The sequence below is a fragment of the Thermobia domestica genome, chromosome 1 (genome assembly GCF_964235325.1).
Source record: "Thermobia domestica chromosome 1, izTheDome1.hap1.1, whole genome shotgun sequence".
Lineage (NCBI taxonomy): Eukaryota > Metazoa > Arthropoda > Insecta > Zygentoma > Lepismatidae > Thermobia > Thermobia domestica.
In genome coordinates, this window is record NC_137454.1 from 385,080,235 (window position 1) to 385,105,966 (window position 25,732).

Here is a 25,732-nt window from a genome sequence, read left to right on the forward strand (position 1 = left end):
CAACTACGAACAAGTATACTATACTGTATAATTCCTAAATGTTACGATATTCTTTTAAAACTATCTTACTGTATATACGTATGCAATGGCAATTTCTGATTCCCACCTTCTTGTTTCTTTTAGTTCAATATACAGAATTGTCGGGATTTCGGGGAATGTCCGGACCTCCATGACCCACCTCAGCATACATCGCTTCGGAAGTGTCCTTGCTGACGTTTGTGAGCGTGTCCCTGCCCTGTCCTCTCTTAAAACAAGAACGTCCTAAATACTGTCATTTGTTAGTATTTAGGACACTTTTCCTCACTATAAAACTTACTGTACTTTGCATATTGTTTGTAAGAATAATTTAAATTTATAGAAAATATATTTAAAAGTCCTGTTATGCATTTAAACTATTATCTTTTATAAACTTTAAAATCTCGCTCAACGACTCGTTTCATATTGCAGACCTACTATTACTTAAAAAAATCTTTAAAAATTCTTAAACATTTAAAGTATTTTGAGAATGTACACCAATGGAAAGAAATAGAAATTTCAATTCTTTTTCCTAAATCTTTCTGTCCAATATGGGGTGAGAAAAAACGCCCGTTCTCATGTCTCAAAGAGAAAGATGGATCTGGAATAGAGAATTTTTTCACATTACTATAAAGAAACAAAATTTAGTTCATATAATCACTCTTACGTGATGTTTTTACAGTCTGAAAGTGGAGGGGAAAAACGAGTATTTTGCCCTCCATGAAAATTTCAGGGCAGCAACTGCCTCCGGTTCCGACGCCCCTGTCTGTGGGTACAATGTTTGCTTACTATACTGTTGTGCAAATGCAATTATGATTACCTTAATAATTTTTAAGTTCTTTCTGTGTCAGTGTGTCTTTTGCATTCCTATCTTCACATTATCCTAGATCAGTGTGCGAATCGAAAAATTTTCCCAGGGGGGATGAATTTCTCCCATATGCGCACCCAGTCCTCCCCCCATATATATATATATATATATATATATATATATATATATATATATATATATATATATATACTAACAAGTACAAAACAGTTGAGATGTGAGATCTTTCATAAATTTTCAGTCAAGTAATATTTAGGTTAGCTACGAAAAGTAAGAATTGTTCCCTTTTTCTATCTTATCTTTATGTCCATTTAAAAATACTCCAGAGGGGGAAAAAGTTATCCCTGCCAGGGATAAAATTTTTCTTCTCTAGGGTGGGAAAGATTTTTGTCAGGGGGGAAAATTCCTGGCATCCCCCCGCCAATTCGCACCCTGTCCTAGATCCTACTTTCCTCTGTATCTCCTGTGCTTCCGGGTGTCGGCACGTAAAATTTGGGATTTATCACTTTTCTTCACTCCTCTATCAATTGCATATTGTTTGATTGAGCAATGCTACTATCAATATAAGATGTTCCCTTGTAAGTAACATACAGTAGTTTCACTTTTCATAATTTATAAGTTTTAAATTAGTTTATAATTAAGTTAGTACAGCATGGGAAATCCTAGCGCATAATGGATTTCTACTTCTCGAGATGGAATTTTGTAACGTTTCAAGTTAGCATCCCTGGAAAGAGTTCGTCAGTGACAATGTTCCAATGCACATTATATTCCCGTTGTGCTTTGTAGAGAAAGAGGGTCAAGTGGGATTTTCACACATACTTTACACTTACATCTCTTTCCTTTGTACATTCACTTGTTCATACATCCACTTCTTCCTTTACATTTTTTTCCTTTTTTGATTTTACACCTTTCACTTTTCGCCACCTTTTCCTCCTGTTCATCTTGGTGCTTAGCTCTCTTTCACTACGTAGCTTCTCTCCTAGTTTTGATCTTTTCCTGATTTTGACGTTTCCTTTTCCTAATTGTGACCTATACTTATAGACAATTTAGTTTTTATTTTAAAAATACTCCTTTTACGGGGGCTTAATTTGAAAAGTATTTTCAAAGAAAGCTGTGTCGTCAAAGTGAGTTTCTTGGGATGTTTCTCAAGGGTAGAACGAGTCCTGGGACCGGACGATACCCGTCTGATTTTAAAAGAAATAAAAATAAGAATTTTAGCTTTTTCTGGAGAGAGTGAGGGTAGGAGAGAGGTGAGGAAGAGAAAGGAAGAAAACTGACGTCACAGTACCTGTAGCTTCATCTCTGCTGGGCTTCCTCCTGTTGTTCGCCTGGTGTTCAATATGTCGGGTACCGAATTATAAACTGTTCGGTTTGTTTTCCAAATTACTCCCGAAGTGCTCGATTGACTGCCGTGCACTCCCCGGACCGACTCCGTTGACTGTCTTTTGATAACTTCGCGACTATAGTCCTCGATGACCGACTCCAAAGTCTCCAAGCGACTCCAAAGGTTCCGTGAGACTTCGAAGGCTCCGTGTGTCTTTGAAGGCTCCGTGTGACTCCCTGTTTCCGGGATGGAGGGAGTATTTAAAGACCAACATCTTCTGGTAATCCTGCTGACTCCAGACACGTGTAGATGAGATGTTTTCGTCCCAACAGGTACTCATGACGTCAGAGATGGACAGATAGTTAGGAAAGGAGCTCTCTCAGCTTTATTACATAAAATACACATTGACATAATACATTATATAACATAAACAAGCACTTCCACGATTTAGCCACGAAAACACAAAATTACGGAAGAGAAACGTAGACTAAATTCTCAGACATACATGAATTTCATAAACTAAGACATCCGAATAACTAGCGTTCTTCGACACATAAGAGATGGCTTTATGAAATTAGGAAAAAAAAAGAAAAAAAAAGAATAATCTCACAACACCGAAGATAAGTCTGAAGATGTCTTAAGGAATAAATGATTTTGTGGGAGATCAACGAAAGTCAATAAATATTAGTCTCTTCACACTCCCACTGCTAAACTTAGACATGCGGTTTTAAAGAAAACACGCATCGTCGTCACCACTATTTTGAAAATAGACTGTATATATTGTTTTGATTAGCGTCACTATATGATAAATAAAATACATGAAGTACACTGTAGCAACAAACAAAAACAAGGAAAAAAAATTACTGAATATCAGTTTTTCAGTATCTCATTTAAAAAAAAAAAAAGGAAAATAAATCTCACACAAAAGAAATCGACGATAATCAATAAATCGTTAACCAAACACTGCACATAAACACATAAAGCACTGAATAACATTCTATGTTTCGAATGTAGCTAATGACACTTGATGTCAACAAAACATATGGAAAAGCACGTGTAATTGTTTAGTGAACTTGAATAACACCTTGGTCAGCAGAATTGAACAACTTCACTGGGTCAGTGTTCTGAAGATAAGACAATTCTTGGAATGTACGTGGCCTTGTAGTTTGAGAAGAATCACTGGCAAGGTGGCCACAAGTTGGCAGCACTAATCAAACTTCTTGACATCCGTTGTCTGAGAGGGAGGGGGGGAAATGACGCTGACAGCCATCTTGAAGAATCGTCCATCTTCTTTAGAGTGGAGGAACAATGAAATTTTTCGTTTACTTTTGCTTTGGTGTTTGTGAGTCGGAGAAAATAAAAAATAAAATAAGGAATATAAGCATGGTTATGGAGCTGACGTATTGGCTGATAAATCAGGTGAGAAAACTGAAGATTATAGTTAAAACTGGTGGGCGGGTCTGACGCTAAGTGTTGTCATATCGAGAAGTTCTTGGTTCGGGTCCATCCAAATTGCAGTATGGAGAAGAATTGGTGTCCTCTTCTTCTCTTCATAAAGTTGTGGAATCTTCTTGGCTTCAAACAAGCTGCGTACTGTGAGGGTTGAAGGGGTATAATTGTTAAGAATAAGGAGGTTATGGATGTGAGTAGGACCATGAGGGGGGTGGAAATTTGAAATGTTAAGATTTAAAATTAGGGTTCATTTGGTACAGGGTGATTGAAATATAACGAGGAAGAGTTATCAAAATATACAGCAGAAGTGTGGTGGGTAAAAAGAGAGAAAAACATGAAAATTTAATGATGGGGAAAAACGAAAAAAAAATTTCTAAGATGGCGGCTGAGCGTTGATGCCAGAAAACGCAAGGTATTATGGGCTTAAAGATGGCGACGACCATGAAAGTGCAAGGGTAAATACAAGAACCGGTAAACTAATGTAGGTAGGATCTAGGAAGGGGGGGAGTAGAAAAAGAAGAGAAAAACTCGAGCAGATATAAATACACATAAGTAAAACGATAAACGTAGTGCCCAAACTCTTGAATCATACAACTATTTATGATAATGACAAAACTCTAATTTCGGGGGGGGGGGTCATTATTTCCAACATAAACCTAACCCATTTCCTGATTAGGTTGGGAACTTAAGGTAACTAGAGGTTGGATTGGGTTTTATCGCCCAATACTCGATTGTGTTAGTAAAATTATGTTGGAAATAAAAGTTGGGGGGGGGGGCAAAAGGTCTCTAAATTCATAAAAATAGGTATGTGCGGTAATGATTCTTAATTTTATATGGTCGTGCGTATATACGTTCTAATATCTTCTTCTAGATGCTGTTTCACAAGTTGCGTGAATTGCTCTACATCTCAGTTTCCGTATCCACTTTTAAGAATACACTATATAGTTGGAAATGTACGAAGATTTTACGTTAGAATTCGTTAATTCCAAGACGGTAGAAGGCGGCACTATGATCTCTGTACCAAAACTTCCGTCACTAACTATCAATTCTTCCGGAGGAGGAGGTAAACTTAAATCTGACACTGAATGTGCATCCTCATTTCTGTTCGAAGTGGTGAACTTTTCTGGGGTCACTTCAGGTTCTTGATCTCTTTCTTCAGACCTCTCGTTACGTTTATTTTCAAAACTCTTCGTCTGCAGTGGCGTATCATCACCAATTTTTTTCATTAAACTTTTCATTACTCTATAGAGCAAAATTAGACTTACAATTGCAATAACGGTTTGCACAATGTCTAAAAAATAGCTCAATTCTTGCAAAGAGAATTCCGTAGACGCACTACATTTTCTACAAAACCATATAAAATTGAAAATCCCATGTTCCCTTAGCAAATAAATAAGTAGAAGAGTGATGATAATATTCCAAATAATAATAATTCCTGGTATAAAATATTCATGCTTATAGATAGGCATCTTAATGGGCGTCTGGTCAATTATCGTAAATGTTGATATATTCATATGCCGGATGGAAGAACTCCAAACATCGTTAAGTAAAGATGAAACATAAAAAATTCATTCCCTTTATACGTAGATCGTAATAGCATCAGATCATTAGAGACTAGCTGGCTCGGAAAAAGATGTAAAAATACAGGTTCTGTAAGATCATTATCGAGACACGGAAAATCCGATCTGACGAAAAGATTTCTCTCCACAATTAATTTAGTATTGCATGGTATTCGAATTTTAAGGGCTCCGTATAATCTGGCTTCTTCTGGAACTCGAATGGTAGACACATTTTCTCTAGTCTTCAAAGTTAGAAAATCTGGCGGGTGTGTTAAAACAAACTCATGCGATCCAATGTCTATAATCTGTGCCTCTTTCGAATCATAGCACGTATGGTCACAATTGTGTAATATTTCCCTGACTGTACTGGCAACGAAAGCTGCGTGAGCACAATTTATTAAACGAGATCGTGTCACAGTGTGTATAGGTATCTTACATAACTTTGATTGGCTATAATGACAAGCAAGCAGGCTTGTTCCTGTTATTGGTATAAGATCTTTTTTATCTTGAACTACCGTAACTAAAGGTTGGATATCAACGGTACAAGTTTGGTTGTATACAGCAAACGGAAGTGGCTGCACATCATATAACTCAAACGAAGGCTGTATTTCAACGATCGGAATTTTCATCTGTAGGTAAATGTATGTGTCGGTGATTGAACAAGTCAAAACATTAATTGAATAATACATCTCCAATAACGACTTATCTATGGCTAACTTATATCCATTTTTCAAAATGATATTCTCAAATTCAGATAAATGTGCGTGCAACACTTTATAAGGGATTATATTAGGGTTCAGCCTAGCATCTGTACACATTTGGATTGTCAGATCATATTTAAAAATTTGTAGAAACTGTACAAACTGCGTTGAAATCGAATAAAATTCTTGAATGAACGAAATGACCTCTTTATGTACTCGATTTGCAAGCTTATTAAGATGATCTCCCAGATCATGTTCTTGATCCAATATTTTTGCCGAAAAGTTTCTAATTTTATGAAAATTATCCTGTATCTGATCTTGAAAACTTAAAAATTCTGAAGTTGTGTTCTGAATATATAAATTGTTTTTCAACAATTGTTTTTGTAAACCCAGTACTGTCTGTTCCAAATGAAATTCCTTCTTGTTTATCGAATCAATAGATGAACTGTCAGCTACGTCACAACACCAATTCAATGCTTTCCCAATGAACCCTAGCAGTGCACGCGGCGATCTGGTTGATAATCGATGAAATCGTGGATTTGGAGGCTTTAAAAAATAATCGTTAATATGGACTTGCAGATTATGTAGGTCTTTCGCAGCTTCGCAGACATCTGGAGCTAGAGTGTCATTTTCGTTGCAAAGAAGAGATTCAAAAAGAGAAGAAACCTTAACATCATGCGGAAAGGAAAATGTCAAATTAAAAGATATCGGTAAAGAGTGTTGGTACAAAATAACATTAGGGAGTTTACGGAAAAATAAACCAGATGTTATTTGGAACTCGGTGTTATTAGACGTCACATGTGGGAAAGAGAAAGATAGGATAATGCAGCTTAAAACAAAATAGGTTATCTGAAACACAAATTAAATATAATGAGAAATTTAGAAATTTCACATGTTCTATTGATTATTATCTCTGCTAGCCTAAGTATATATGTTATTGTCAAATTGCGTTACTTATTTCAATGTTTCTCTTTTCTTTTTCTAGGTAAGTGGAGAATCTAAAATTCCCAAAAAATGATAATAGGAGACGGATATGATGACGAGAGCAAAAGAAAACTGCATAGCACTGATGATGAATAACTATATCCTTTCCCATATTCTAAATATATTGCTAGCGTTAAGATAGCTCTAAGTCAATTAACCAGTAACATACGAATACTTTTTTCTTTCAGCTATTTTATATAGGAAAATAGAGGTGCATAAGTTGTTCATATATTTTTTGATTCTCTTTGTCATACTGCACGAACACTATTCTTTCGATAGAGTCAAGATGTTCTTCCAGGAAAAGACGTACTGTCTGTAAAGCAATGCGACAAGCATCTGCTTTAGGAAAACCAAAAACTCCTGTAGAGATGTTGGGGAACGCAATGGATGTTATATCGTTGTCTACTGCTAATTGCAACGTTTTTTCGTAACACATTTTTAACTTCTTAGGATTTCGATCATCAGGTGCGCTAACATGAATCACAAAATCCACGGGTAGATTGTAACCCTGTGTAATGCATACGTTACCCTGGGAAAGGTGGGATATTTTACGACACTCGTCTTGCATTTCTTCTCCTGCAAGACTTTGAATTGCTTTGTCCACGCCTCCTCGTGGCTGTAGAAAGGAATTGGACGAGTTTACTATACAATCACCAGCTAACGTCGTGATTGAACCGTAATAAAGCGCAACTTTCTTATTAATGTCGTGGTTGACGGCAAACTTAGGTCTCTCCAAACCTTCCACTGAACTTGTTTTCGGACCCACCTGATCCCAAGATGGTAGATCGGACATGAAAACAACTTTCCTTATAAACAACGATTCTAATTACGTTTCGTTATCCGGATCTTGGAATTCCATCAAGAAGGAATTTACCTTATCCACTTCCTGGAGATTTTTATCCGGTACTCCCTCTCCTACTACATCAATCTCAGATGTTTCTAATTTACGTAAATTTTTAGGCAGTCCTTCTGGAGGAGGATAATACTTTTTTAACCTGTCAATCGCTATAGAATCAATCTTTATTTGACCTCGAGGAATTCGGTATTGCACTGACGTAAACGACTGTAGGTCCAAGGATCTTAAGTCACCTACGAACGTTCGCTGTCCGTTGGGTTTCTTCACCAAAATAATCCTTCTCTTCCATGGAAACGTTCCTTCCGGATAGGGCGTTTTGTTGACAGGCGTGCTGTTGGAAAATCGATTTTCGTGCTCAAAACCACGGGCAAGTCCCACATCGTCTTCCGACCAACTCCAAACATCGGCAAACTGATAAATTAGGTCGTAAAAACGCTCCCGTTCTTTTGGAGACAAATCTGGGTTGACATCTACTCTTTGCGGGTCACACATCTTTCTAGACTGTTCCAACTTCTCTGGAGACGGTAAAGATTCTTCTGACGCTGTCAATGTCCTTTTTTCTGGATCATCGGGTACTTCCTCGAACTCCTCTGCATCGCCTATCTTCGTTCCTTGGCGCAACTTCACGGTGTTGACGGTGGGATTCGTAACAAACACCACTGGGAACTCACAATCTACTATTACCCTCGGGATAAAAATTCCCAACATTTCCTCTATACGCTGAGATGGTAACAGTAACGCCTTTTTCCCCGTAATGTCCCAACAGGAACGTAACTTCACTAAAGTGTGCGAACGAGGTGGTAAAACGGTATTCTCTAAGACTCTAAAAATAGCTCTAGATTCCCGAGCGATTCTCGCTGTTAATACTTCAGATAAGTTGACCTCTAAATTCCTAGGTGGTAACTTCCTGGACGGAGGACGTCCAAAACGATACAAAGTCAAATTTTGCTCATCATAACTTAAGATGGCTTTATGTTTTTCTAAGAAGTCCGCACCAACCAAAGGACCATAATCAAAATTCGGGATTATCCTAAAAACGTGAGTAAAACACCTGTTGCCAAGGAAAAATTTCAACAAGGCAATTTCGGATACTTGAATGCTTTTTCCCGTAACTCCCTTCAATCTGGTGTTAAGACGAAAACGTCTTGCGTTCTTCGGAACGAGATTCTCCCCGAGACAACTTATTTGGCTACCAAAATCTACCATGATCTTAACTTGCTGACCATCTAAAAGGGCCGAAACATGTGGTAAGTCGTTAGAAGATACAATGGGGACTATAACGCACCTCCGAGCAGATTCGTCCCTGTCATCTACTCTGTTTTTGAGTTTAAAGACGCCCTACAGTACCGTGCAATATGGTTAGGCATGTTACATTTATAACAGACAATAGGACCCTTACTAGGAGTCGAACCCTGGGTCTGTGAAGAGGATTGCGTGGAAGAACCTGAATTGTTTTTATTATTGTTGTTATTATTGTTTCTACGGTTTTGACGATTATCACTTCTCTCGTTATTACCCTGACCTACATTCCTTTGCTGACTTTTCTTATTTTGTGCATAATCGCTACCTTGATTGTCATCATTTGAGGTTAACGCGGATATCTGAAGAGTCATTTTAGCTAATTGCTGTTGCAAGTCATTCATTTGATCACTAATTGCCTTAGTCTGTTCTTTCTGAGCTGTAGCTGAATGAACAAAATTCTCTTGCCTGTACAGCGGACTTTGAACTGCTGACTCCGCACTTCTACATAACTGACTATCAACTTGGCTTGGCGGAAGCACTGACGAATGCAAGACCGCAGAATTCTTTTTAAAGAATTTTTCCAACTCTTTTCTCTTGAGTAATAGCCGAGTCTTTTCTTCCACTACTAAATCACCCAATAACGCAGATACCGTATTATATTCTTTACGAATGACGACCTTGAAAAAGTCGGGCAATAACCCTTCTATGATCAGTTGTATTTGTTTTCTCTCAGGCGCGTTAGGATCTGCTCTCAGAATGAGATCCTGTTTTGCATATACATAATCAACGACTGACTCATCATCGCCCTGTTCCCGTCCTCGCATTTGGGCCTCTGTCAACTGAGGAACCAAATTATCCTTAAACGCTGTTATTAACGCCTGCTTAAATTGCTCATAAGACAGCTGAGCAAAATCCGGCTTTCTCTCTATAGATGTAAACCATGATTCAGCTGGACCCCTAAGCAAATTCCCAAGTACAAGCTTCCGTCTCATCCCATCCCAACCGTTGATGTCAGCAATAGATTCATATTTACGCACAAAACGTTCCACGTCTTCCCCTAATCTAGCGTAGAAAGGCTCTGGTCTTACTATGGTATTAAAAATAGGCAACGGTTGGTTATCGCCTCCTGACGCCATGTCTAAACTGGGCTTCTCAACGGTAACTTCCAAAGAATCGGGAGAAATATCGGATAAGACCTCAGAAAATTCTAACTTTTTCCGAAGCTGGTCTAAATAATTTCTGGTAAACTTAGCCGATACAGGGGACGAACAAGCCGCGGGATCGAAATAAATCGTGTCACTAAGATTTAAGAAGTCATCACCCGGTACTAAAAATTCGTCAACAAGACGTCGCAACATATACACAAAAAATGAACTAAAATGGGCACTAGTTTAACGAAATACACTATGTACATATATAACTACTTAAGTCTAAATTACACATGCAAAAACTTAGAGGGAGGAAGAGAGATAACAGAATGTCTTAAAGCACAAGAGGTATTTGGGGTTTCTCCACCACTCTTCAAAGGATTGAAGAGAAAAGAAAAAAAACTTGCGAATAAGAAAAAAATAAACTAATGGCGTTTGAGAAGCGTAATACAGAGAGGGTGGGGGAGGGGTAGCGGTGGTGAAAATGATTAGAAAAAAACTTAATTGAAAAGTTGTAAAGAAGAAACCAGTATATCCACCCTATTACGGGGGGAATAAAGAAACAATTACTGATAAAAGATCAGCATCTCCGCCATTTTACGGGGGGGGGGATAAAAATAGAAATTACTAAGAAAGAACCAGCATCTCTACCATTTTACGGGGGCTTAATTTGAAAAGTATTTTCAAAGAAAGCTGTGTCGTCAAAGTGAGATTCATAGGATGTTTCTCAAGGGTAGAACGAGTCCTGGGACCGGACGACACCCGTCTGATTTTAAAAGAAATAAAAATAAGAATTTTAGCTTTTTCTGGAGAGAGTGAGGGTAGGAGAGAGGTGAGGAAGAGAAAGGAAGAAAACTGACGTCACAGTACCTGTAGCTTCATCTTCTCTGCTGGGCTTCCTCCTGTTGTTCGCCTGGTGTTCAATATGTCGGGTACCGAATTATAAACTGTTCGGTTTGTTTTCCAAATTACTCCCGAAGTGCTCGATTGACTGCCGTGCACTCCCCGGACCGACTCCGTTGACTGTCTTTTGATAACTTCGCGACTATAGTCCTTGATGACCGACTCCAAAGTCTCCAAGCGACTCCAAAGGTTCCGTGAGACTTCGAAGGCTCCGTGTGTCTTTGAAGGCTCCGTGTGACTCCCTGTTTCCGGGATGGAGGGAGTATTTAAAGACCAACATCTTCTGGTAATCCTGCTGACTCCAGACACGTGTAGATGAGATGTTTTCGTCCCAACAGGTACTCATGACGTCAGAGATGGACAGATAGTTAGGAAAGGAGCTCTCTCAGCTTTATTACATAAAATACACATTGACATAATACATTATATAACATAAACAAGCACTTCCACGATTTAGCCACGAAAACACAAAATTACGGAAGAGAAACGTAGACTAAATTCTCAGACATACATGAATTTCATAAACTAAGACATCCGAATAACTAGCGTTCTTCGACACATAAGAGATGGCTTTATGAAATTAGGAAAAAAAAGAAAAAAAAAGAATAATCTCACAACACCGAAGATAAGTCTGAAGATGTCTTAAAGAATAAATGATTTTGTGGGAGATCAACGAAAGTCAATAAATATTAGTCTCTTCACACTCCTTGTTAGGTGCTCAGAAAGCAATTTTGCAATTGTAGCCTACATAAATTATGTTCGAGGCACCTTTTTAATCGTTAGTGGTTTAAGAGAAGAAGAAGAAGAGAACTAGTTTAAAATTTTACAAATTGTGACCCGAGGGTGTGAAACAAATTATGATCTTACAGAAGATATTTGGGGTACATTGGAACACAATTAACGCTATTTCACATAAAAGAACAATTTTAACTAAGTCATTAGCAATATTGAAAGGACAGAAAACACTGAATACAACCAAAAATACATGTGCAATGAGTGCAAGTATGACATCAGATTTGAAATATTTAGAAATAGGACAATCTAGGAAAGTCGCGTATAGAATGTTTGATGGTCCAAGAAGGCCAACAATTATCTTTGTTTCCGGATTTATGTCAACGATGGAAGGAACCAAAGCCCAAGCTTTGGAAAACTTCTGCAGAAATTGCAATCATCGGTATATCAGGTAATTTCATTGATTTGTACCTATACTCGAAATCCCATTAAACGTCAGTCAATGTATGTATATTGTAGGTTTGAAAAAAAAAAATCTGGCTTCGGCTGGCATTGGAAAATTTTAGTAAACAGGGCAAAGAAATGAAACGATTTGACTTAGATTGTCTGGATTGAACCGGTTCAATATAGAATATTTATCGTAATATTTTAAAGTGCAAGATCAAGTACGTAACCTTATAAGATTGTATGACAGGAAACAACATTGTTATTGGCTATTGTTTAGCTTTGGGGGGCTAGGTGGATTGAGTATAGCCCGCTCCCCCCAGTGATTTTGAACGAATCATAATGATTCTAACGATTCATACTAGTTCATAATGAATCGGAACCGCATGTTATAAAGATTTAAGATGTAAATCCTGTGGTAAGGAAGTTTTAGTATAAGTAGTAGTAGTAGTAGTAGTAGTAGTAGTAGTAGTAGTAGTAGCGGTAGTAGTAGTAGCAGTAGTAGTAGTAGTTTTAGTTAGTAGCAATAGTAATAGTAGTAGTAGTAGGAACGGGTTAGAAGCCCCGCAGGGGTTGGTTGGGTTCTGTTCTCAATATAAGTAGTAGTAGTGACTCTTCCAGTTCCGGTGACAAAGAACTGGGGGGAGCGGGCTATACACAAGCCGGCTAGGTTTTTAACCGACTTTTTTTTTTTTTTTGCTATATTCTGTTTACATTCGGTTAGGTTTAATATTTAATTCGGACATTATTGCCGTTCGAGCGTTAGGGAGTGAAGGCGGGTTAGAGCCCCGCAGGACACATTTTCTGTCTTCTGAATCACCTCCCAAAGTATGTGGACATCTATCGGTTCCATTCCAATTGTCAGGATTCGATTTCGATTCCAAGTTGGCCCTCCTGTCACTCGTACACGACTCGGAATTCCACAACATGCAAGAGGTCTTCTTTTGATGTCACGCATCACCTCCCGAAGTATATGCACATCTTTCAAAGTTTACGCAGTATATATGGAATGGGCCTATGTTTAGCAGAAGGGGTCCAGCTCTTTTCTCTAAAAAATGTTACAATTTTGGTAATTTCTGTTCACATTCGGTTAGTTTAGGGTAGGGTTGTTTAGTTTAAGTTAGGTTAGGCTAGTTTAGGTTACGTTAGGTTAGTTTAGTTTGTGTTATATTAGTGTAGGAGTCCCGCATAATTTTCCAAAAAATGATAGAATTCGCTTATTTCTATTAATATTACGTTAAATAAGGTTAGCCTAAGTTAGTTTATGGTAGGTTATGTTACATTTGATTACGTTATATTACGTCTAAGTACTTGCATCACTCATTTCTCCTGTGAATTTTGTGTTTTTTACGTGCTTCTGGACCCCTTGTACTAAACATACCCCATAAATTGACTATGTCTGGATAAAAGTAATTCAAGTAGCTTTTCATAGACAAAGATTTTCAGTCCGTCTAAATTTATATATACCCTGACATACTCTTATGTTTTTTGTGCGTGCCCGTTTTACGATGTAATGGTTTATAGAATCCAATAAACGAATGAATGAATAAATTAACGGTATTATATTTCGACGATATAAAGCTGTACTTTTGTTTGTGTGACTAGATTTGACTTCGAAGGTGTGGGTTCGTCGCCAGGTGACTACAACAAAGTTCTCTTCGGACACTGGGTAGAAGATTTGGACAAGATTGTGAAACAAGTGGCAGCCGACGATATAATTTTGATTGGCTCTAGTATGGGCGGATGGGTAAGACATAGTATGTACTTATATAGTTCAAATAATATTCTTTAAAAAATATGAGTGTTGCCAGTAAGTTTTGCAAGGGATCAACCCGAAATTTTCTGAAACTTGTTTTAAATTCAAAATAGCAATTTAGTAATACAAGCTCAGTAGATCCATTTTCAATATGAATTTTAAGCGCATAAGTTCTTTTCAGGGTTATTAGGCATTTCTCTTCAAGTGTGGAACTTTATTGTAAAGTTAAAAGCCAGTTGTCAAGAATAGGCAGTTATGTCATTTTTGGATACAGTGTCTTTCTTGTATTGAATTACATTTTTTACCATTCTCACTATTCAGTGAGTTTCAGAACAGAGACTGATAAGTTTTACTGGTCACCTGACCGAATCCAACCAACCAGGACACAGTCTTCTTACCCCCAAAAAAGTAGTGCTTTGGTTTTGGTCTGGAGCTGGCGTGTATTATTCGTATACCGTCGAAACCATTTCGTAATGTTAAGTACAAGAAATGTAGTTGTGTTTTGTAGTTCAATGAAAACAATTGTACGGTATATTTTCAATGTCGAAAGTATTCTACAATGAAATACTTTTAAGTATTAGCAGGAGAAACAGAACTTTGTTACCAACAGCTACTTGGAATCTGAACGATCAGAATATTTTGACGTATTGAACATTGATTTCATTATATCATCAGAGAACTAACTTTTCTCCGTTGTGAAAACAAGAATATTTGTGATCTTATTCAGGAGTATAGTAGTGATAACTATGAGCCTCTGATATTTTTGAGTACTGTTTAGTTTTCGAAATGTATTACCGACCAAACACTCATTTGTAGTATTGATGAACGATAGATTACAATATAAACTTAAGACGTTGTACGTATGCGCATATGGGTTTAATCAGGTAAAAACAGTGCTGAACTATATGTTACGTTACTTCTTGTATAAGATACATGAAAATTCATGTAGTTTTGATGTTTCCTCTGTGAAACTATGTGTAATACTGCTACTTGGCAAATAATTGCATACGAGGGGGGACCGAAAAGAAACCGGATTGAAAGAGCGCTGCCGTTCCTAGGCGTAGGAGAGAGTTCTGCTAGATGAGTCTAGTAGAGACCTTCCCAGATCAGTTGGCCAAACGGCGTCTGCGTAAGAGGTTAACGTTTGATCGCATTATTGTTTTTCTTAACTGTTCTCGTTTGCCGCTGCGAAATCGTTATGGCAGATTCAAATGAAGAAGGAGTGTGTTTGCTTCCTACTTGGAAAATCGGAAACGAAAACTTGCCAAATGCTTCAACAGGCTTTCAAGAAGGATACTATGAACAGCACACAATTTTTTGAGTGGTTTAGGCGCTTTAACTGTGGTGAGATGAGTGTTGAAGATTGTGCTCGTTCTGGGTACTCTTCATCATTTCGAAACGACGAAAACATCGAACAAATCTGCCCCAAAATCAGCAAGGATCGTCGTTTCATGATCGATGATATTTCAAAACAGGCAGGAGTGAGTTGGAGCTCGTGCCAGCGTGAGGTTCTGCAAATGAGACATGTTGCCGCTAAGTTTGTGTCTCGCCTGCTCACACAGGATCAAATCATTCGTCTGAATTTGAGCCATTACTTGAAAAATCAGATTGAAAATGATCCAAACTTTTTGACCAACATAATGACATTTTCCGAGAATTAAACAGAATCTAAAAGGAAAATGTTTTGATGGTGTAGAGGTTGTAAAGAGAACTTCGCAGAGCGCATTGGACGATATAAAAGTTCCAGAGTTGCAGAGGTGCTTCAGACAGTGGGAAAGAAGATGGGAGAAGTGAATAACACTTAATGGAGGGTACTTTGAAGGAGACTGAAAGAACGACACACACACTCACTAAACCCATATGCGCATACGTTCAACGTCTTAAGTTTATATTCTAATCTATCGTACATCAATACTACAAATGAGTGTTTGATCGGTAATACATTTTGAAAACTAAACAGTACTCAAAAATATCAGAGGATCATAGTTATCACTAGTATACTCCTGAATAAGATCACAAATATTCTTGTTTTCACAATGGAGAAAAGTTAGTTCTCTGATGATATAATGAAATCAATGTTCAATACGTCAAAATATTCTGATATATATATTTTAGAACGAAAGTCCGGTTTCTTTTGGGTCCTCCCTCGTATTATTAAAATACAATAATATCTATTTGCTCCACATGTTTCATGGTAACATAAATCATAACGCCAGGTATACAATAGTATAAATTTTCTTTTGCCTTGAAGAATAGTTCTCATTTTACGATGTTGTGAAGGTATCATGAGAGAGAATCAACGCTTATAGTACTTTCATTTCGCACTAGAAGTGCAACGGCAGCTGAGCATTTTTTTCTTTCTTTTTAATAGTAAAAATATTCCAACAGAATGTGATTATCCCCTCCCCCGTCCCCCCAAAAAGAACCTAGTATGACTCTTAGCTGGTGGTTGCAGATTTACTTACTGGAAACTGCTATATAATAATAAATTAAAAACAAAGTAAATGTTACCATAAATTATAGTTGAATCACGAAACGGAAATATTATACTTTCATTTCAGGAATTCCAGGATTTGCTCAAACCTAACCCACTTACGCTATTACAGATGTGAGCTCCTCCGTGGCTAAGCGGTTAGCGTACGCGCCTTTGGCGCGGAAGACCCGGGTTCGATTCCCGGCGGGAGCTCATGTGGTTCGGATTCCACGTTAATCAGTAGGTCCACGTCTCATATAGCCTCGCTGCTGAAAAGGGACGTTAAACTCAAAATGAACTCAACTCAGCTATTACAGATGCGAAATTAAGCTGGAATGTTCATACTATATATATATATATATATATATATATATATATATATAAGCATTTTTGTTTTTAGCTTCCGACTTTGACAAGCACCTGTATTTTTTCATTCGCTCTTATTTCGCGGCAGATACAGAAGATGGTTTGTTTTATATTGGACTGATTTTGTACCTTACGATAAATCATCTCCCTTTGCCTCGGCGCATAATTATGGGACGTTAAACTATATAAACAACAAACCTTTATCATTCTTCCTATTGATTATTTTTTTTATTTCTGCCTGTCATTATATACGTTTCGAACACCGAGAATACAAACAAATAGTACACGTGTTACCTAAAGATACGTTTATTTATATATTAAGTACGGATACCTGCATCCATTTTTGTGTTAGCGACTATTAAATTTATTTGTAATTTTGCGCAGTTGAACTAAAGGGAATGTGTCTTACAAAAAAGAAAGAAAAAAATGCATACATTGGAGTCCCGCTAATCCGAACTATTTGGGACCGAACCCTGTTCGGATTACGTGATTGTTCCGATTAGCCGGAATGACAGTAAAATCGTGAAGTACACCTTGTTTCAAAAAGAATATACGTATTTCGAATGCATGTATTTATTAAACTTTAAGATATACGAAGTACACACATATTTACGAACCTCTCAAGTTCAAATTACAGTTCAAAGTTCAAATTACAGATGTTCAATATGTTCTCCATCAGCGACACGAACAATATCACATCGATACTCAAATTCCTCCCATACTCGGGCAAGCATGTTCGCGTCACTGATGTTATGGCAGTACGGATCCGGATCTTCAACTCTTCCAGGTTCTTTGGGAGTTGTGGTACATAAACGTTGCCTTTAACGAAATCCCACAGGAAGAAGTCACAGGGTGGCAAATCCGGGGACCGTGGAGGCCAGCTGAGACATGCTAAGTCGCCAGCTCCTTGACGACCAATCCAACGGTTCGGTAGAGTTTCATTCAGATATTCACGCACTTGGCGACTCCAGTGAGGGGATGCCCCGTCTTGTTGAAAAATGAAGTTGTCTTCGTGCAGCCTCGGAAACAACCAGTTTTGTAACATAGCAAGATACTGCTCACTGTTAACCGTGTTTCCATTAAAGAAGAATGAGCCGTAAACAGATGATCGGGATATAGCACAAAACACATTTACTTTAGGCGAATCTCGTACATGTTCAGTGACTGCATGTGGGTTCTGTAGGCCCCAAATTCGAACATTTTGTTTGTTTACCTGACACTAACACGGAAAGTCGCTTCATCACTGAACACGATGCGTTGTGCAAGTGTTATCATTTTCAATAGCATCCAGAATCTCGTTACAAAATGCCACACGTTTGCGTTTGTCACCAGGACTCAGAGCTTGTAACAGCTGTAACTTGTACGGCTTCATAACCAACCGACGTCTCAAAACAAGCCAAATTGTTGTTGTTGGCACTTGTTACTTCCGACTGGCACAACGAGTTGATTTTGAAGGACTGCGTTGGAAAGCAGTTTGAATTCGTGCAACATTTTTCTCAAGAACACGAGGGCGGCCAGAACTCTTTCCTTTACATACACATCCTGTATCTACAAACTGTAGATACCATCTGCGAATGTTCCACCCATTCGGAGGATCAATTTGGTACCTCAACCTGAAACGTCTTTGCACTGTAATCACGGAATTGCACTTCGCAAACTCGAGAACACAAAATGATTTCTGCTGTGGAGTAGCCATTTTAAACATATGACGGTTACCAGGCAAAACAGAAGACAATTGACATCTAGCGGCTATTAATATAAACTAGACTATATATTCGTTTCTCCAATAGCCGAACCAAGGCGCAGCGATCGATAGTTTGGACAAAATAATTCTTCGTAATACGTATATTCTTTTTGAAACAAGGTGTAGTCTATTGTGTTGTAATACATAGCGTGTAGTATTTCAAAACACGTTTTCTGACTACAGTACATGTACTGTACTAGAAAAATGTTAACAATGTTAGAAAAACTTGATGCCTTTATTTTTCCACGTACAGTACAGTAGTTACAAATCTTTCCTTTAGAGGTATTATTATCTTTATGTATTTAAAACTGTATTTAACGGAAGTTTACTTTGTTTTCTACGAAAACATGCACTCATTTTCATTCTTTTAGTTACTAATTTCCTAATACTGTGTATTTTTGCCACAATAAGTAAATAAAATAAAATTTTTCCTCCCGGACCGGATGTTCGGATTAAACGCGTTCGGATTACCGGGACTCCATTGTATTTATTTATTTATACTTCTATTATTTTTAGTTGGGACGTAAATTTACTTCCCATTTTTCATTATGTGCGTGTGTGGAGCTGTTCTCATTTAAAAAATTAACTTAATCACTCGTGACCAAAAGTTGTATCGATTTGTGAATATGGTATTATTTTACAAGGTGTAATCAAAAAATACGGTGAATGTATTTTTTTAGCAACAACTGCTGATTCTACAATCGTTTGATGTAATTTGTCCGATAGCCTGATCCGTTGAGACAGGCAGCATCATAGTTAGAACACGTTCTGACTTGTCAGTCAGCGTCCAGAGCCAAAAAAGTGCAAAGAAACTCATGAAATGTTGAAGTTGGTGTATGGCAATAGTGCTGTAACTCTGAAGACTTTTTACAGGTGGTATGAACGATTTAAAAGCGGAAATGAATCGATAGAAGACGAGCAACGTTCGGGACGTCCATTAACCTCAAAAACAGAAGAAAACATGCACAAAAAAAAAAAGTGTCAAAAGAAGAAGAAAAAAAAATATTCGAATGTTCGTTTAAACAAGCGAATAGCTTTCCAAAGAACTAAACATCTCGTACAGGTGTGTATAAAGCATTTTAACCATCGATTTGGAAATGAGAAGAGTGAGTGCGAAATTCGTTCCCTGACTTTTGACTGACAAACAGGAGTTCTTAGTTGTAATGTAAGGCTGAGTGTTAAATGAAATAACACTAATAGGCCTACATCCGGGAGAGGGATACGCAATATGAAATAAAGGTCTCCCCCACACCAATATAAATAAAGTCTGTCCAATGAAAATATATTAATAAATTTAGCAATATATAGGTTATTACTCAAATAAGTTATATGAGGTTTGAATATAATTTTGGCTTAAATGATAATTTCAAACTTACTACAAATATGTGTGAGGCATATATTTGAACCAAATTCTCCAACAAAATTAACGATACAAAAAATAATAACAATCCAACTATAATTTTAAGTACAGCAAAATGCTCTAAATCGAAGGTACCCTGTCAGAATAGCATTATATTAAGTTTACATACTCTTCATGGTCAACTACTCTCGTACTTCGATAGGTCACCAGCACGGATTATAAACCAGAAATGCCTCGTGATACAACAGACCAAAGAAAGTAAGCACTGTATAGCAATATTAGATTTAAAAAAAATAAAATTAAGCAAGCAAAATAAGACAAATGAAAGGAACTAATTAAATTATAGAAAACGGGAAAAAATGCAATACTTACGTTTCCTGTTGGATCACGTAGGGCATATGGTTGATAAATCCGTCTAATGCCGACACAAAGTTACAATTATCAAACCACACTCTTATTACTAATGCCTTCGACTAAATATTTTCAGTGGAGCACCATATTAAATAAAGAATTACTTATCACTTTCACTCAAAATATAGCACTAACTAACAACCCCTTTACTATGCACTGTGAATGAAGAAGGAAAAAAAAATGCTCCCGTAGGTCAAGTAGATTTCATGGCTTCTAACCTGGTCATAGATGACAAGGGCCAGAAACCATGAAAATTCCCACCAGAGGGCAATACAATAGAAGTTACGTAGATAGATACATACTCCAAGTACACCAAGGAGCAAAAGTTCATACATTCCATCTTGATTTGTTTACCAACGTTTAAATATAAAGTACAATGTAATAAATTAAATAGAAAGATTTAGGTAAGAATAATAACGTAAAGATGGAGATCATACTTTACATAGTCGAAAAACTTTTCCTGTCTTTCCACATCCACGGTACTCTCCAGATATAACATGACGCGACTTCTGGCTCTTTCCAAAAATTAAAACCGTGCTTAAAGGAAAACGTTTTGACACCATTCCTGACATTGGGAGAACCACGATAGAGCAACTGAACGCTCTTCCAAAAGAATCCTTCCAGAAATGCATTCAATCATGGATTCAACGTTGGAATAAGTGCATTGCTAGCCAAGGACAGTATTTTGAAGGAGATTACATCAAATTCCATGTAAGCTTACTACTTTGTTTCTAATAAAATTATTCACCGTATTTTTTGTTCACACCTCGTATTTAATAGAATGTTAAAGTTAAATCATTTTAACTTTTTTTTTTGGGGGGGGGAGCGTTAGTATTGTCATTCTTGAATAACTTTCTTAGGTGTGAGGTTTTCAAAAATCATAGAAATAAGAGATGAGTTATGGTTCTCTATGAAAAAGTATACTATATAATGTAAGGAACTTCTGATTTCCTCAGAAGGGTAGTGTTCTTGAGATAAGGCTCAATTCAATGTTAGTATTGTTTACTTTACCATTAAATTGATCTCTTAAAAATGATATTGTTTTTGCAGATTTCTCTACGAGTTGCTTTGGAGAACATAAAACGAATCCATAGTTTGTTGTTAATAGCTCCTGCAATAAATTTTATTCGTCCGTACACAAAAGCTCTGTACAATGTGTTGAACGAGAAGGTAATGTATGTTCTATTGTACTTCTTTTTTTCTGTGTGTTAAGTAGAAACTTTAAAATAGTTACTGTGTATTTATCTGTGACGCGTTTATAGTCCTCAGCGATATTTCGTTGTGTCACTTTCCTGTAAACACCATCTTTCATTTTTTTCCCTTCAAAATTATACTAAAGTACTTGTTTTTACCTCTTTCTTGCTACTCCTTGCTGCAAAAGAAAACAAAAATTCCACTTAAGAGCACAAGAGTGTAAATAGTAATGTTATGAGATATCGTCACTGTGCCTTCACGAGACTTTTACTGATACAGGAGCATTTTGGTATAGAGCTTATCCCTACAAAGACCCTTATGCGATATCGTTCATTTAAGGGGTAATTACCTCACACAACAAAACTTACCATGTGATGCTGGGATCAAACTGCTCCTGTCAATTTCTGCTAAGTGTTATCATAGATACATATAATTTTATGCTAAAGTGGCAACAATATTGCATTTATCTGATTTTTTCCTGCCGCCTAACAAAAAATCCATTTGTTTTTCTCATAAAGTTTTGAATTTTGCAGATAGCTGTTTTTGAAGGCGCACTGTCAATGTATAAAACGTCAAAGAATTATTATTTTTCAACGTCTCACAATTATATCCTTAATGCTAAAGGAGACGTACGATTAATGAAAATGAGTGGTTGTAAAATTTTCTTTTGTGCTCTTCCACTACGAATCGAAACTGAGACCACGTACACCAAAGGCGCACATACTGGTTACTTGACAAGCGGAGAGGAATTAGAAAACGAGAACCAAGTATTTTAAACACTGAAAATCGCTCAAATGAAGGGAAAGAATCGTAGAGGATTATAAATATAAAGGTAACCAAGATATTCTGTCGCTTTTTGTGGGGGTCTGTGTTCCATTGGCCCTCACACTGTGAGTTGAATGCGAATGAAGATAAGATGAAGGCCAGTTGTTGGTGTGGGTATATCCAACATGCTACCTGGTTATGGCAGTTCAGTTCCACCGTGAACTTGCGTAAGGACAGAGTAAACATGGGACCTCCACAGAGCGTCATAAGGACATGTATGCTGTATGAGTTCAAACAGGTCAAACGCCACTGCAGCGGAGCAGAACATATGCCAGGCCTTTGGTGAGTGTGTCGTGACTACGCGGATAAAGCAACGGTGGTTTAACAAGTTTAAGGACGGTGATGAAACATTCGAAGACGCATCACATGCCGGAAGACAATACATGTAGAAAATGAAGATCTTCAGGAAGCAATTGAGGCGAACAGTGGCCAGACATGTGAGGAACTGGAGACTTCAATTCAGTGCGGGTGGAGAAACATTCGGCAGCACTTCCATCTACTTGGGAAGCAGTACAAGTTGAGTCCCACATGATTTGACTGTGGGCCAGAAGGCAACGCAAGCAGACATTTGTGTTTCTTTGCTATCTCGTCTGAGGAAAAGCCATTTCTGGACAGGGTGTTGACATGTAATGAGAAGTGGGTCCTGTACGAAGCTCCACGGCGCTGTCATCATTGGTTAGCATCCCATAAACCGGTTCCAAAACAGCAGAAAAAAGCACTGCGCCAGAAGAACGTTCTCCTGTGTTTTTGGTGGACTGCTTGCGGCATCGGGAACTACTACGAGCTGGTCAGAGCATCAATGCAACTGTATACTGCCAGCAGTTGAGCCGTATTCAAGAAAAACTCAAAACTCTGGAGCCAGCACTTGTGAATCGCAAAGGGTCCTCCTGTTACAGGACAACGCTAAGCCCCACATGGCTAGGATAACCCGGGACACCATTCTACGCCTTGGATGGGAAAGACTATTGCATCCGCCATACTCCCTGGACATTGTACCGTCCGATTATCACCTATTCCATTTCTTGGACAATCACCTTAGAGGACGCGAAATTCACTTGATACCTTGTTCGCTTCACAGCCCACCAAGTTCTACCGCGATGGAATCCATGACCTTCCAGAACGTTGGCAGAAGGTCGTCGATGCTGATGGGGACTATTTTTGATATTCCAGATATGTCTTAGTTGACATATCGATGTTTGAAGGTGGTAGGTGAAAAAGCGACAGAACTTCCTTGATTACCTTTATAAATAAATAAATTACGTAATAATATATAACGATATGGATAGACATGAACTTTTAAATCAACCCCCGTATTTCTCAACTCCGATTCTTAGAAATAAAACGCAACCAGCTAACATTTGGAGGAGAAAGAAGCACAGGAATTGTTTTCCTTTTCGGTCTGACCCACATTACATGACATAGTATGTACACTAGTATCGTTGCTACGTTTTTTGAGGATAGATTTGATACCACCAAGAGCAATTTTGGGAGAATTTTCAACGTCATCTAAAAATAATTCTTTCTCCTTACCATTGGACCTAATATCTTGGTAATTAAAGGAACTTGTATCATTGGAGTACTTTTTCTGTAACCGTTCCACTATTATTTCAATAACTTTATTCTTGACATTAATGTTGTCGCATTGAAGTTTTAACTTTCTGGCTACATAGCTAGAATCTATATCTTTGCCACGAGTACATTTATCTTTCAATTTCTCGTACTGCTAAGTTCTACGTATACCACGTACATGGAGATTAATTTCTTTTTCGATATTTATTCTGTATTCACAATTGGAATTTAACACATATTCACAAATTGCCTGTTTCGCTACTCTACTGAAATTATTAGTCTCTACGTTGAGACCTAAAACATTTTGAAATTCTTCTAGACAAAATGAAACAGTACTATATTTGTATTTATTTATAACGTTGGCGTAATCTAACTCTATCTGTGCTCTTACATTCATTAAATTTAGCGCTAACATTTTGTACGTGGATTTATAAATTATACCTTCTAAAATTAACACAAAACAAATATATATATATAACACTACATGTAAAAGAATGCAAAGAAATGTTTCTTTCGCACAACATTAATTACTAAATTCACATTTTGAATTTTCAGTGGTTGTTTCGCATTCTTGTATGCGTAAACTAGAACCTACCTGCATTTGTTCAGCAGTGTTTGGCTGATTTAACAGCTCTCGAGAATTACTTTCGACCTTTTTGTGCATTTCGTACTTTTCACGTAATTCAACCACTTCTATTTTTAAACTATCAAGTTGTTTGGTCAACTCCTTTTGATTGCATTTTATTACTTGGTTAGTTGCAGCCAAGTCTGCAGACAACTTTTTCACCGCTTCGAGCAGTGTTTCCATTTCACTAGTAGTAGACATGGTAAAATATTATACTACAAAACACAACATACAAATTACTAGAATGGCATTGAATACAAAGCAGTGCAGTTCAAAAATTCGCTTTCTCCCCACTAAAACATCTGTCCCTGTTCGGGCGCCAGTTTATAATGGGAAGTGGATTCTGTCCCTGTTCGGGCGCCAGATATAATGGTATTGGGAGGTCGGAGTACCAGATTGGTTTAGGTTCGATGACCATGTTCCTGTAAAGGATAGGTTATTTTATGATAGGAAGCGGATTCCGTATATCCCAGATTGGGAAAGCCAGAGACAAGAATATGGGTTCGAACCTTGGACCTTTCAAATGAGAAAACCATTTTACATTATTCAGATTCATAAACAAAAATTTACGAACTTAAATACTGGCAAGATAACAGAAATTTTCTCTCACGGTCTCAGGATCCGGGCGTTATAATGAACTAGGCATTTGCCGTGTGCCCACCATCACTGCCGTGTCCGGCTGTGAACATCATCATCAAAACCTGTAACAAAATACAGAAAATGGGATCCATATGCTAGTTCAACACCAGATGAGCAGCGGAATACAAAATAAATGTTTGGTTTGATCTACTTTGGAGATACTATACCTTACTTAAATCCGCGGTTGAGTTATGTATCCATTTAAGATGAAATTTTTAGCCACTGAGAAGAGAACACGTGATTATTATACACATATTATTATTAATAATAATAAACTTTCTTACTAAGAAATAACAAGAATTTGTAGGCATACATTGTATTAATATTCACTTCCACTACACAAATCACATATGGCTTTAAAACAACATAATAATATTTTCAAATTATTGATAATACTTCACTCAAAACCAGATTGCCCCATATATAACGTGGTTACGAGACGACGTCGTTAACGCGCACGATATTTGCGATCGGCGTCTGCGATGATTCGAACGATGATGAAAGTTCACGGGAGATATTTCACTTCCATTGCTGAATAAAGATGAGTTTCTGCGACGTCTTCAATTCTGCATCGTAATAGCACA

At 37.5% G+C, this 25,732-nt stretch overlaps 1 protein-coding gene and 1 pseudogene across 1 annotated transcript in view; one reads left to right on the plus strand and one right to left on the minus strand.

The window, feature by feature from the left end:
• Positions 1–7,054: 7,054 nt before the first annotated feature.
• LOC145682796 (ADP-ribose glycohydrolase MACROD1 pseudogene) lies at positions 7,055–7,654 on the minus strand (annotated as a pseudogene).
• A 4,162-nt stretch (positions 7,655–11,816) lies between these two features.
• Positions 11,817–25,732, plus strand: part of LOC145664907 (palmitoyl-protein thioesterase ABHD10, mitochondrial-like) — a 29,155-nt gene continuing 15,239 nt past the window's right edge. Inside the window, exons 1-3 of the mRNA XM_081731993.1 lie at positions 11,817–12,193; positions 13,792–13,933; positions 21,347–21,466. Of these exons, the coding sequence (XP_081588119.1) occupies positions 11,868–12,193; positions 13,792–13,933; positions 21,347–21,466 (588 nt within the window). The 5' untranslated portion in view covers positions 11,817–11,867. The remainder of the gene's footprint in view (positions 12,194–13,791; positions 13,934–21,346; positions 21,467–25,732) is intronic.